General features: G+C 53.8%; 1 protein-coding gene across 1 annotated transcript in view; it reads left to right on the forward strand.

The window, feature by feature from the left end:
- The window catches only part of Tbc1d2 (TBC1 domain family, member 2), a 46,695-nt gene extending 35,825 nt beyond the window's left edge, over positions 1–10,870 (forward strand). Inside the window, exons 9-13 of the mRNA XM_005382827.2 lie at positions 861–1,337; positions 5,184–5,304; positions 8,961–9,146; positions 9,681–9,802; positions 10,379–10,870. Coding sequence (XP_005382884.1) covers positions 861–1,337; positions 5,184–5,304; positions 8,961–9,146; positions 9,681–9,802; positions 10,379–10,586 — 1,114 coding nt within the window. The 3' untranslated portion in view covers positions 10,587–10,870. The remainder of the gene's footprint in view (positions 1–860; positions 1,338–5,183; positions 5,305–8,960; positions 9,147–9,680; positions 9,803–10,378) is intronic.
- The last annotated feature ends 3,850 nt before the right edge of the window (positions 10,871–14,720 follow it).

Genomic DNA, 14,720 nt, shown 5'->3' on the forward strand with positions numbered 1-14,720 from the left:
TGGGGCCAGCTGAAGACAGCAGACTCAGAGGAGGCGGCGCCTTGCCCAAGGCCACACAGTCCACCATGCAACCCCCTGGCTACGCCCAGACGTGCTTGTCACAGGCCAGAGGAGAGGAGGCGGATCACTGTCTCCTCCTGAGCCTAACCCTCACCAGTGAAGCCAAGTAATTCTGTGTAACAGAACAGGGGATGGCTGTGCCCAAAGGTCCCTGGAGGCTTGACAGCGTACTGGCAGGAGCCTGGGCTTTGAGACTAGACCTGGCTCTCTTGTGTGATGTTGGATGAGTCAGTTTAGCTTTCTGAGCCTCCTACTCAGCCTCTGTAAGAGCTAGGCTAAGACCCCTTCTTTGCAGGACCATTGGGATTGACTGAGATAGCTCAGGTGGGCACATGATAGGGCAAATAAATGCTGAATGTGTGAAAGGCCAGTTGTAGTAGGTCCCAGCCCTCCCATCTCTGCCTGTCATTGGCAGCCATCCTGGAGCCTGGTGGCTGTGGGAGATGGGGCCTGCAGCAACACTGCAGGGCTCCTCGGCACAAGGCTGCAGGGGTATGCAGAGGGCCCTGTGTTGCAAGGGAGGACTGAGTATCTCCCGAGCCTATGCAGCAGGCGCTTCCAGGCCCCCAGCAGTTACAACAGAGGCTCTTACTGGGTCTTCAGAAGGCAGAATAGGAGTTCCTGTACCCACTGTACAGATGAGTAATCTGTGGCTAGGGGAACCAAAGTTCTCCTGCCCAGAGCTGCATGCCCAGCCAAGGCCAGCAAAGGCCAGCACCTGACCCAGTATTCCCCAACTTCCCCTAAACTAGGGAAGGGCTCTTCCTGCATGGTGTTCTAACATGGATTTTTGTTGGCAGTGAGTATGATGAGTATGGCTTCCTGACAGTACCTGACTACGAGATGGAAGACCTGAAGCTGCTGGCCAAGATCCAAGCACTGGAGGTGCGCTCCCACCACCTGCTGGAGCGCGAGGCTGTGGAGCGACCCCTGCAGCAGCGCTGGGCTGCCCTGGGCGAGCTGGCACCCTCGGCTGAGCTGAAGCAGCTGCTACGAGCAGGAGTGCCCCATGAACACCGGCCCCGTGTCTGGAGGTGGCTGGTCCACCGCCGTGTCCAGCACCTGCACACCCCAGGCCGCTACCAGGAGCTGCTTAGTCAGGGTCGGGCCTGTGAGCACCCTGCTGCCCGCCAGATAGAGCTGGACCTGAACCGGACTTTCCCCAACAACAAGCACTTCACGTGTCCCACCTCCAACTTCCCTGACAAGCTGCGTCGGGTACTACTGGCCTTCTCCTGGCAGAATCCCACCATCGGGTACTGCCAGGGCCTAAACAGGTGAGCCACTGTGGTCACAAGGAGGCCCAGGCCTTTGCCTACCAGAGCACTGCCACAGCTCTTTAGGGCATCCCAAGACCCTGGAAGCATGAGCCCAGGACAAAAGGGTCAGAGCTCAAGGCCTTTGTCCTGTGTACTCCACTTTAAGCTTGAGTCACACAGAACCATCGGATGGTTAGTGCAATTCGATTTGCATGTGCAGAAACGGGGGATCAGGGATCATCTGTACCAAGGGAGCCTAGAGCAGCCCAAGGAGAAAGGAAATTGTAAGTGGTACAGGGGGCCTCAAGGAAGCCAGGGAAAGCAAATAGAGGTGAAGGCCAGCCAGCCCAGCAAGGCTGCAGCCTGGCACAGCCCCAGGTCAGAATTCATTTCTGAATTCTCTCCAATGAGTGCCATCCTGAGACTCAGGGCTCGCAGCCCCATTCTGCAGTGGCATGGCCTCCCCTTGCTCTGCACGTTGGTCTCCTCCTCTCTTGGTGCACCAGCTTCTGCACACTCATTCTTTGGACCCATATGGGTGTTTGAGGCTGGCAGTAGAGCTCTCAGCCCTGGAGTCAAAGGGCTTTGGCTTGTTTTCCTGTCCCACTTCTCATGCTTCACCACTCTGTCCAGGCTGGAAATTCCAAAGAAGTGGTCTGAATGGCCCAGTCTGAGTTACTTCCCATTTCTGTTCTGATCAGCAAGGGAGGGATAAAATGAGGTTGAGTTTAGAGGGGCTCATTGGACTGCCCCCTCTAAAACTGGGAGGGTATTGTCCTGGACACCCCAAGTACTGCCATAGAAATTGAATGGAGTATTTCCTTTCCTGAGCACCCCAGTTAACTCCACAGAAATGGCATAGTTTGAATATTTCTCAAAGCAAGTTTTGATTCTATTTATTGAAAGACACATATACTTGAGCAAAATTTACATAAGCAGTTCTGTTCCTTTTTCAGAACAGGTGGTGTGTGACATTTATTTAACAGAGTTAACATTCAGTGTCCTTACTCAAATTTGAATGGTTCCCAAGGGTAGATATTTTCATTATTCTTATTTCCAACCTAAGTGTGGGTGAAATTGAGCATGTATATGTACAATTACTGAGAAATTTCACTGTTAAACTCCAGCAATGATGCCTCTCAACCTAAGCCCCTTGGAAAAACAGGATTTCATGCTGCTCTGAATATTGGCTACAGGTAATGTCTGTAGACAATTCATTCGTTCATTAACAGCTGAGCAAGCCTCTGGCTGAACGTGTTAAAATCCAGAAGGTCAGAGCCTCTTTAAGAAAGCTGTGAAGGGAGCTAGAAGCTGAGATTAGTATGAGTAATAATTTTTACATTTTGTGCAAAGATCGGGTAGGAGTAATATGACTTGAGGGTGCTTTATGTAACTGCTAACGTTTGCTCGTCACATAAGACCATAAAGTGAGCCCTGGTGCCCCACTGAACAAATGAGGCAACATCTGAGAGCCGAGGGACCAGCTCCTCACCCCACCACACACAGCAGGCAGGCCCCCAGTCCTGCAGTCCCCCTTCCAGCCCACCCTCACTCTAATTGGGCATTGCGGCCAAGGGGTGCCGAGAGTCCTCCAAAACGCTTTCTCCCGATCGAGTGTGACCTCTCAGGGATGGGAGTAGCCACATATGGGATCTGGGTCTTTGCTGAAGGGCAAGAGAAATTCTTGTAGCAGGAGGGCTGATCCTTGAGATCAGCCTCACAGCAGGAGAGAAGCCCTCCTGTGGGGAAGGAGACAGCACTGCAGCAGGAGGACCATGAGAACAGCAAACCAGGAGAGGTAGGAGACAACCAGAGAGCGTTTTTAATCTCTCTGTATACTATTTTTACTTAAATTTTATATGCCAGCACAGATACTTGGTATTCATGCAGATATCGATAGCATTGCTTTAAATAGAAAGCTACGTGTAATAGAAGGCCTGTTGACATGTGGAAATGCAGTGTATTCTTTTGGAGGCCCTTAAGCCCAAGCTGCAAGCCCCTTCTGCTTGTCTCAGTTGCCATCTAGTGCTGGCCACTAGAACTGCATGTGTCTTCCCAGACAGCCTGCTTCTAAGGCTGCAAATCCAGCCTGATTAGACTGACAGCTAACACAGTGATGACCTAACGCCGATTGAGAGCAAAGCTTGGTAAAGCCATTTCCCTATGAAAATAAGTGGAAGTCTTTAAAATTAGTCTGTTCTTCTCCCCACAGACACACCCGCTTCTGTGCAGGCCTACTGGGGCCCTGAACGGCTGGAGTCCAGCTGTAGCCCTGGTGGGAATGAGCCTCTGGTAACCGCCCTTTTAGGGTGTGCAGAAGTCCCAGCCAATGCGGGCAGACAACTCCTGTACGTAGAGTGGACAGAGCACCAGGCTGGACTTCGACAGTCTTGGGTTTTGCTCTACTCTGCCATGTGTGATTTTGAACCAGTCACTATGGTCCTCTGGGGCTGTTTTCCCATCCGAAGTTTGTCGACCAGAGAAGACCAGTAGGAAGCAGGTGCTCGAGGCCTGCCCTGAGGGAATTTTTGAGGTAGCCTCTAGATTTAGGGGGAAAGACAGCCATGATCAATTAGTTAGCTCTTCCCCTGGGCAGAAATAAAGGGAATGGGGCCACAGTTCATGAGTTGTCTTTCCTAGGCATAGACAAAGAATGGTGGCCCATGCACCACACATTTACTATCCTCCAACTCAGTGACCTCGGAAGGCTCCTTCTCCTAGCCTCCTCTTTTCCAGGATACCTGTGACTTTCTCTCTCTTCCACTCAGCTGAGACTCAGGAAGATATGTACAGATATTTGAGCCAGAGTTGAAATTCCTTCCCAAACTCTTTGGGAAGAAGAAAGGATTCCATTTTTGAGATTTAGCCCTGTTTTTAAATGTCGTGAACCTCAGAAGAAATAGAGGTCATGAATGCAGTCTAATAAGGACAAAGAGAAGCTGTCAGGACAATGAAATGTGCTCTTTAAATGCCCTGTGAGTCTATAGAGAGCCCCTGTGTCCAGTGCTGAGGTGTCGTCCCACTCCAGGAGCTCTGAGGGACTCTGCTGTCCCCGGCCTCCTTGGGGTAATGTGTGAGAGTGGCTCCGTGGCCTACAGGACCGCCCTGGGCAGTTAGAGTGGCAGAGACTCCCATGGCCACAGGCTTTCTTGGGCGTGTTCTCAGATAGCGAGCATCATCATGAGCCTCAGAGCTGACATCAGAAGCAAGGGGTCCGTGAAAGATATTTGGGGAACTCTTCCCAGCTCTGCCCTGAAAGTTCTGTCTTTCTTACCTAGTCTCCCTCAAGCCTCATGATAACTTGGCGGGGAGGTTGAGAAGAAAAGAGCTGTGTGTCAGGCGCTGGGACGTGCACGTCAGGCAGGGTGCCGGAGGCCTGTTCTCAGTCAGAAGGGCCACAGCCTGGGCAGGGGAATATCATCACTGCCACTGCAGAGCCGGAACTGAGGCTCCGAGAGGTCAGTGTACTCAGGAGAGTCCCAGAGTGGGTGAGTAGAGGTGAGAACAGCTAACGTGTAAACAGGCCGGTGCATGCCACGCACTGGGCTAAGCATCGAACATGTGACCTCTGCTCACCCTCGCACAGTCCTGTGATGATTCTGCGGAGGCTGTGTCACCAGGAACAGAGGCCCAGGATTCACACACAGACAGCCTGATCCCCATTGCTCTGAAAACCACTCTGGTCGTCCTCTCCAGAAGTGTCACACCGCTGGTGCAGGAGCACTAGCCTGGTTAGGGCATGAGGTTAGGCTGCTGCGAGTATGGAAGGACTCTACCACAGGACCTACGGGGCCACTCCAGCCACTAGCTACTTGGCAGGGGTGTAGCGTGTGTGTCACTCCAGGCCTCTTCCTCCCGTGCCAGGCTGGCAGCCATTGCCCTGCTCGTCCTGGAGGAGGAGGAGAGTGCCTTCTGGTGCCTAGTGGCCATCGTGGAGAGCATCATGCCAGCCGAGTACTACAGCAAGACTCTTATGGCATCCCAGGTGAGCTGGGCAGGGAGGGCACCTGTGGCCACGCAGGCCAGGATCCCTGGGTTCCGGGAAGCATTCATCCCAGGACAGTAGGAATCTTTCAGGCCTCCATTTCTCCTTCTGTCTGATGGCCAGTCCCCCTTCTCTTGGACCCCTGGGAGGGTCTGACAAGCTGCCTCCTATAGAATTGCTAGGACCCTGCCCACAGCACACACTGATATTAATGTGGTGGTAATCTCGGGTCCTTGGCTTCCTGGGGAGGGGAGGAGGAAATTTGATGTCTCCTGCCATCTGACAGTGAAGAATTTCAGGACACAGGTCAGCAGGATGCGAGACGGGGAGCTTGGGAGAAAAGGTGATGCTCCCTGCACACAGCAGCACGGCCACTGGGATGTACTGCCTCCGTCATCTCTTCCCTTCCACTGGCCTTGGCCTTTGAGGCAGGCAGAGCAGGGACCAGAGCCCTGCCCTTCCCCTGGCCAGCTGTGTGGCCTTGGCACCTGATACCGTCTCTCAACCCCAGGCCAGCCCACTTTAGAGTGGGCATAGGGTTGCCTCGTGGGCTCACACAAATGCAAAGTAATTTCCAACCTGCCCTCTGACGCCCAGCTTGGCCTGCCATTCTTGCTGTGTTGTCCCTGACTGCTTTACCGTGAGAGGCCACTTACTCCTTCTGCATCTCTAAGCCAGCTGCTGTGTGCCCACCATTTTTTCCTCCACCCACCATCTAATACCAGCTCCTCCTCCTGGTATGCCCACCGCAGGGGTGGGGCCCTGGGCTGGGGTGGCTCAGGTACACACTGAGGAGGGAGGGCAAGACTCGGGAGCCATCAGTGAGTAGGTGGGGAGCACACGAAGACTGCATGTAGCTGCATGGGAGGGAAGCCAGCTTCAGAGTGGCTTCAGTGGGGCACTGTTTTGTTTTGTTTCATTTTGTTTTTGAGGTGAGGTCTCACTACATAGCCCTGGCTGCTCTTGAACTCTCTATGGAGTCCAGACTGACCTCAAACTCACCATGATCCTGCCTCAGCCTCCTGAATGCTAGATTATAGGCAAGCATCACCCCACCTGGTGATGGGGCAATATTTTTCTCATTGAGGACAAAGTGATATCTGCTCTTTGATGGCATCAGGGATCAGCCTTCCAACTTCCTACTCTGCCATCCCTGGCCTGGGGCATCCAACCTCATGCTTATCACCTTGTGTTCACAGGAGGATTGCACCATCCTCTGCCCTGTGGTCATAGCCTAGATGGAATGAAGCAAAAAAGGCAGGAGCTGGCTTCCCCACCCAGCAGACTTTACTTAGCTCTATCTATGGTCAGAAATGCATCTTAATGCCATCCCCAGCTGCAAGGCAGGCTAGGGAATGTGCTGTGTTTCCTCTCCATGTCTTAACATTCTGTATTTTAGGTGTGTTGTACTACCGGTGTCCAGGCTGCATTTTTTTTTAAATTATGGAGAATTCCCCACATTCAAAAACAGTAGAGAAAATAGTATAATGTACCTCCATGTGTCCATCACCTAGTTTACTTAATTTTCAACCCAGGGAAGCCAGGGCTGTCTCACCCATCCTTCACTGACTCCTGCTTGATAGTCTTGGGGTACATCTCACACAGCACATCAGTTCATCCATGAATCCTTCAGGAGGCTCAGTGGCATCTTAGACCCAGTGTAGTACCTGGGATTCTGAGCTGGACATGTAGCCTCCACTGCCGACCCAGGGTTCTGGGTCAGGAAAGGAGGGGAGCTGCTACAGCCAAGGACCTTAGTAGGAGAGAGCTGAGCAGTCGTAGTCCAGGCAGAGAAACTAAAATGGGACACCACAGAGCAGGGAAGGAACCAAAAAAACAACACCTTGGAGCCAAGGAAGGAGCCAGTGCTCGACGGTCCCCAAGTTTTCCTGGCACCAGAGGCTGGTTTTGTTGAAGACAATTTTTCCATGAACCAAGGATGGGAGTATGGTTTGGGGATGATTCAGGTACATTACATTTATTGTGTACTCTATTATTATTACATTATAATATATAATGAAATAATTACACAACTCTCCGTGAGTTTTCCGGCAACTAGATGGTCCTGTCTGGAGGTGATGGGAGACAGTGACGCCTGAAGTGTTGCTGATGTCCAGTGTGCTCTGTGCTCTTGTGTTGGCTGCCGTTACTGCAGAAAACCTTGCTTCACGAAGACAGGATGTTGCAAATAGAAGCAGCTTTTTTTTTGGCAATCTCAGGGTATTTCACCTTGACTTTAATTGAGAACATACAGAGATTTGAAATTGTCTCAAACATACTTTTAAGGCCACTGTCATTTGCAATGTTAAGCAGTTGATCTTCTAGCACAAAGTCAACTTACCTGGTTTATTCACAAATGGGTTGCAGATCCATTTCTCCCTGTGTCAGGGGTCTTTTGTGGTTGGGAGAACTGAGTTAAGGGGAAGTATTTTAATGTGGTTGGTAATTTTAATTATATCCTATAAAACATTGTTAAGATCAGGTGACCTTTTTTGGGCTAGCCCGCATTTCTGTATGGCCAACACAGTGCATAGACTCACGTTCAGAAACCACCTCTTAAACCTGAGTAGTGAAATCAGAAAGCCATCCAGTCATCCAGGCAGCCACTCCATCTGTGCATGCAGCAACACAAAATGACTAGTTTAGTTTTCCTGATATGTTGTGTTTCACTATACCTGTTCATCAGGGTCCTCCAGTCCCTGGGCCATGGACTGATACCAGTCTGTGGCCTGTTAGGAGTCAGGCTACTAGTCAGTCATTCAAAGACTTGAATAGTTCCTACAGCTGTGGTTTTGGTTAGCAACAGAAGTGCACATGACATATCCTAATGCTCATCCCCCTGAAAAATACACTGTACAAAAAACAAGCATTGTTTCCTTATTGTCCCATGGGTAGACTTGTCAACCTTGATTTCATGCCGCTGTAACTTACCAAAACTGTGACTGAGACAAGTGCAGAGTGTAGGCAAGAGTCACAGACAAAAGTGGTAAATAAAATACCGGGCAGGCCCCATGTAGACTAAAAAGTGCTGGATTCTGACTTAAAAGCCTGTCGCCAGAGGCAGCTATACCACTGAAGTACACCACTTACTTTCCCTTCTAACCCCTGCTACCAGATGCTGCTTAATTTTCACTTGCTAGTCACTGACAGGGTTTTTCTATGAGTCTGCAAATATGATTTATTATGGTTTGCACACAGTCAAACCTCTCTGCTAATATTACTCTGTAGCTGCTCCCCAGTGCTAGTATCACTGCCTCAGCTTCACCTCAGATCATCAGGCATTAGATCCTCATAATGAGTGCACAACCTAGATAGATCCCTCTCATGTACAGTTCACAATAGGGTTGTGCTCCTAAGAGAATCTAATGCCATTAGTGACGTGATGGGAGACTGTGCTGAGGTGGTAATGTGAGCTATAGGGAGTGGCTATAAATACAAATGAAGCTTTGCTCACATCCACCACTAAATCTCCTGTGTAGCCTGGCTCCTCACAGGCCACAGACTGGTATCAGTCCATGGCCCAGGGACTGGAGGCCCCTGATGAACAGGTATAGTGAAACAAGGATGCACACAGACTGACTGCATCCGAAGGGGCAATCAGGGAAGGAGGTGCCTCAACCTGGGGATGCAGGTGATGGTCTCTTGCTGCCTTCCAGGTGGACCAGAGGGTGCTCCAGGACCTCCTCTCAGAAAAGCTGCCCCGGCTGATGGCCCACCTTGGGCAGCACCAAGTGAACCTCTCCCTGATCACCTTCAACTGGTTCCTCGTGGTCTTTGCAGACAGTCTCATCAGTGACATCCTCCTGCGGGTCTGGGACGCATTCCTGTATGAGGGAACCAAGGTAGGATGCTGCTGGGCCAGTGCCTTCACCACTTGGAGTCTAGGTTCTGCCCCAGAGAGCGGGAGGATAGTGCCCACCTGGCAGGGGTGTTGGGCACATCTGACAGGATGCTTTGTAAACTGCAAGCTGGTGTGCACATATCAGAAGTGGTGCCTCTGCCTCTGAAGATGTTGCCCTAGTTGGGGGGCCTGGAATGCCTCCAGTGCCTCCATCACTCAGGCCTCTCCTCTCCTTTTTGGTCTAAGCCCAGGACTGGGAGGCTGGAGCATGGGTCTGGGCAGGTCCCATCATCAAGGCCCCATGGAAAGACAAAGTTTTAACCCCACTGGGTCCTAGAGGACCAACACCTTTCCTCATCCCACTGTGGGAGAGGTCCAGGGTGGAGCTGGGACTCTATCTAAACCCCTCGATTTTAAGCTGTGCCCCCTTTAGGGTCCTTGGCCTCCCTCATGCATAGTGCCTCCAGGCCTCACCATCTGCAGCCTGCCCCTTCTGCACGTCCTGCCTGAGCCCCCACTGTGCACATGCCCCCAGGTGGTGTTTCGCTACGCCCTGGCCATTTTCAAGTACAATGAGGATCCAATCCTGCAGCTGCAAGATGGCCTGGAGATCTATCAGTACCTGCGCTTCTTCACCAAGACCATCTGTGACAGCCGGTGAGGCCCCACCCTCTGCCACCGCCCCAGCTGTCTGGGACCCAGGAGACCCCAGTAGAGACTTATCCTCCATCATAGCTTGGGAGTCAGAGGAGGTCTACTCCATGATCTGTCCGCCCTCAGTGCAGCAGGTGATTTCTGCAGGCATTGCAGTTTTCTGCCACCATCCCCTGCCCTGATACCCCTGCAAACCTGGCAACAGGACTGAGTTCCTAGAACAAGCCCACCTCTGGGCTTTTACTCTCACAATGTCTTCTGCCTACAGTGCCTCCTTACCACCTCCTCCAGCATCACCATCTTTGCCTGGCTGGTGTTAGTCACTTTTGAAAACCTAGCTCCCATGTCGCCTCCTCCAGGAAGCCTTCGCTGACCAGCCTGCTCCCCTAGGCTAGGTGCCCTATGAGCTTCCCGCTTCCTTAGCACACACTCCTCTGGGTGGAAGTGGTCTTAGTTGTTATTTCCTCCCTGAGCACAGGGCCCAGGGCCCAGGCTCAGCTCAGCCCCTCAGGTGGACAGCTGTCTGGGAAGGCCAGAAAACGCAGGCCTGGCAAACCCTGTGACTGTGCCCTGTTCCAGGAAGCTGATGAACATCGCCTTCAGTGACATGAACCCCTTCCCCAAGAAACAGCTGCGGCAGCTGCGGATGGCCCACCGGCAACGGCTGGAGGCTGAGTTGCAGGAGCTGGAGCTGCTCAAGGCGCAGTACCTGGAGAGGCAGGCTCCCCGGGACGACAGGAGGCCTGACGGGGGCGCCAGTGAGGAGGAAGGGGAGGGCGACACCTGACTGGCCACTCCTCCCCAAAGCCTTTCTCACCCCTAGATCTTGGCATGGACCAGGGCTCCAGAGCCATCTCCATGTAACCCTGAACAAGTCCCTTCCCTCCTGGGGCCTCGGTCTCCCCAGCAGGACATTGTGGTGAAGCCATTGGCTGGATTACCTCTCCAGGGGCGCTGACTCAAGGATGCCCCCCAGGCTCCCCTCCCCACAGAGCCCTGGAGCGTTCTCTAAGTTATAGCTATATAAAGCAGTGTCAGTGTGGAAATCACTCACCAGCTTTGGAACTTAAATGGCTCTCAGTTATCAGTTGTTCCTCGATGGGGCCAAGGTGAGGGTGTGCCACCACCGGGGCCTTCCTGCTTGGGCCTCTGGCTCTCATTCTGTGGCTGTCTGCACAGACACCCCGTCTCCTGGCCCCTGGAGACGGGCCCAGAGTCGTCAGGGTCACAGCTCTCTTCCAGGCTAATGAGGACTGCGTCCAGCCTACCCATGTACCAGGGCCTGTCTCCTGACCTTGTACACTATGCCCCTTTCTGCTCACAGCCCATCTTGGGGGGTCCCCAGAGAAAACCACCCCGCTTCTGATCTGGCACTGGCTGGAGCAAGCACGGTCAGCTCCCTTCTGCAAAGCAGGCAGCTAGGAGGGGCCACTGGATGGTGCAAGCCCTGCAGCCCACATAAGGGCTGAGCTCAGGGGTATGTGACTGGCCCAGTGTCCATTCTTCTTCTGAGCTCTTCCAGGTCCTTGTCAGAAGACAGAGGCCCCTTGTCCCCACCTCAGGCAGGGCTCCTGGCTGCACAAGTGGACTGAATGACTCATTTCTCAGTAAACATGGGGGGCAGTGAGCTAGGCTCTCTTGGGCGTGATGCATGGGGTGGGGTCTCCCATGGAGCTGTCCTCTCTGGAGGCTACCCTCGAGCCCGTAAAGCTGCCCTTCATCCTCCCAGCCTTGATCTGAGACTACTGGCAGACGGTAGGGCAATGCTTATCACCAGGCACCAGGTACAGACCCAGCAGGCCCTCTGACTCCGGCCCGAATTTCACAAGCTTCTAACAAAAGCAAAACCTGAGCCAGATGCAGGGGTGCACGCCTATAATCCTGGCTACTTGACCAGCTGAGGCAGGAAGAGCTTGAGTTCAAGGCCAGCCTGGGCAATGCAGAGAGACTCCCTCTCAAAAAACCAAACTCAGGTAGCAGAGTGGGCACAAGGCCTGCCAGATGAAGGGCAGCCTTCTCCCCTTCCTCAGCATCCTCCCTGCCCCTCGCACCTCTTTCCCCTCCTTCCTACCTCTCCTCCATCCCTCTTTCCTCTTTTCCCCATTGTCTCCCTTCCTTCTTCCTTTCTCCCCTCTTCGTCTTCTCCACTCCTCTAGCTCCTACCTGGCTATACCTTAGTACCCTGAGTGGCTCTGTAAAAGTATTCACGCTGGGCCTGTGCTCACGGGCATTCTGATAGGCTGGCAGGACGGTGGGAACTAACTGCCTCCTGCAGTCCTGAAGCGGGAGCTGGCAATGAGAACGGCCCATCCTGCAGCACCTACCTGCTCACCAGCTCACGCGAAGGTGACTGACAGGAGCCAACACAGAGAGGTTAACCTGTGGTCACACAGCCATGACCGGTGGAGCCACACTTGCGGGGAGAGGCCCAGAGCTCACCGTGCCTTCTCAGGAACCTGGACACCTCCCAGGGGAGAGGGCAGCCTGGCTGTGGTTTTCTGTGGACTAGCTCTAGCAAAGGAAAACAGGGGAAGAAAGACCTTCCAGTTTGTTGCCTCCGGCTGGAATTGAAGCACCACTCCCTTCATCAGAGATGAACAAGGGGAGTAGAACACCATATTGCAGCAAGGGTGTGGCCGGACAGGGGCCCCCACCGCAGCTGCTGCCACTCCCAGGGAGCCTGCCCACCCTCTCCCTGCTCTTCCTAGAGTGTCTGGGGCCCACCACGGTGTCAGGTTGCTGCCCCACACCACAGCTGTCTCCCCTTCCCCAGGGGCTGCTGCCTTCCAAGCTGGAGGATCTGATCCCTTGCACCCCCACCTTCCTACCCTAGGGATGAGCCTTGTACCCGAGGGTCCCTCCCCCAGACCCTAGGCCCCAGCAACTGGAGTTCAAGCAAATTCTATAGGGGAGGGACAGCAGGGGTAACATGTCAGAATAAAGAAAAGAAAGGAAGGGCCTGGAGGACTCTGGAAGATCCCACACACACCCCAGAGTGGGAGGTACACACTGTCCTCCACGATGCTTGCGTTGGAGGCTTCCATCCCCACAGACTCCCCCGCATCCCGTGCTATCTGTCTTCCTAGCTCCCTCCCCATGGACATGAGGCTGCACTGTACAGAGAGCTCCTGGCAGGGCAGAGACAAAGAACCACACACACACACCTGCCTGTGCTGGTCCCAAACCGGCGGCTGACCCATTCGGGCAATCAGACAAAGCTGGCCATGCCGACACTGATGCCCTGGGAAGGAGAGGAGGCCACTGGAAAGTGCTGGCAGGTGGCCCTGCTTTGGAGCCAGACAGGCTGTGTGGAGTTCTCACTGGGCCCTGAGTAGGTCAGGGACGCACTGGGGCCGCAGTTTCCCCATGGTCAGGGCTGGCCTTCCACGTCTGGACCAGGACTAGGGGGAGGGAAGTGACAGAAAAGCAAGCCCATGCATACATACACGTCCCCACAGCAACCCCAGGGCGGGCCCTCGCCTCGTGGGTCTGCATGCTCATTGCCCAGAGGTCCTTGTCAAACAGTACTGGCCACGGCACAAGCTGGGAAGGTGTTCATATGAGGAGGCGACCACCGGGCCTCTGGGACCCTGGGCCTGGCTTAGATGGGCAGATGATGATGCCCTGGGAACAGAGGCTCAGGCCAAGCCCTGTGTGGTTTAAGACATTCAGATGCCTTGGCCTAAGACACGCTCTGGCACTGCCCACCTGACCCGGGTGTAACTCACATTAAAAACAATGTGCCACCAAGAGGGAAAGGAATCTCCCACGTTCAACTGTGTGCATACACTGCTTTGTGTCCACACGCTGTTTTGAAACTTCAGATGTCCCACTCTTGCATGCTGGGACCCAGGTGTACACTGCCTGCCTGCCTTTAGTCTGGCTGGCTCAGTGCTCAAGCTGGAGGGGAGGCCCATGCTGGACACTGGGCCTGAAGGGCCGGCAGGGGACGCCCTCGCTCTGGGCAGGGGAATGGCCCAGTGAAGTGAACTAAATTCCAAGACTGAGTTGCAGGCTTTGGCCCTGGCCGTTCACAGACCATCAAGAGCCCTCAAGAACTCAGCCAATCTCGATCTCTGTTTTCTTATCTATGAAACGGGGGTAATGGTAGCTGGGTAAAAGGGTTTGTAAGATCAAATGTAATAAATGTAGTACACAGTATTCTTATTCACCCAACCACATATTGGGTGCCTACCATGTGCCGGGACTGTTCCAGGCCCTCACAGATACACCACTGCACAAAACCCAGAGTGCTACACAAACCCAAGGGTGGTGGGATGATCACCCTATGACCTTGAGCTTGAGAGCTGCCCTGCCCAGGAACTCCTTCTATATAAAATTGATGAGTAATAACACCAACCCTCCAGCATGAGCGACAGCGAAGTGAAGTAAGACACACAAGGTGCTCAGAACTGTGCCCGGCTCAGTAGGCGTTAGGTGGAGGTAATGTCAAAGCCTCCATTCCACCTCTACAAAGCCTGGGCTCGGAGACAAGGCAGCAGCGCCCCCTTCTGGATACCGCTCGGCGGCCTTCGAGGGGCTTTTCCTCCAGGGCCCTGGGAAGCCCAGGGAGACCCTCACGACCACAAAAGTGTGAGGCGCGCTTCCCCAGCCGGATCTGCACACGCGGGGCACCTGCCGGGATCTTTGATCCATTTTTCAAACTGGGTTTGAGGTCGACGCGATTACCATCTCCATTTCACCAGGGAAACTGAGGCTCCGGGAGGTCGAGTCCCTTGCCCCACGACACGCATCGAGGGTACAGCGGGACATGAAGATGCGCAGGCCTCGCCTGTGCTCGTCGCTGAAAAGCCCCCGCCCCAATCACTGCGGCGTGCGCGCGCCACATGCGCGCCCAGACACCAGGAGCGCGCGCCGGGCGGAGGGACTGCGGGCCCGGGCGGGCGAGGAGGGGCGGGCG

Source organism: Chinchilla lanigera, unplaced genomic scaffold (assembly GCF_000276665.1).
Source record: "Chinchilla lanigera isolate Chin_1 unplaced genomic scaffold, ChiLan1.0 scaffold00018, whole genome shotgun sequence".
Lineage (NCBI taxonomy): Eukaryota > Metazoa > Chordata > Mammalia > Rodentia > Chinchillidae > Chinchilla > Chinchilla lanigera.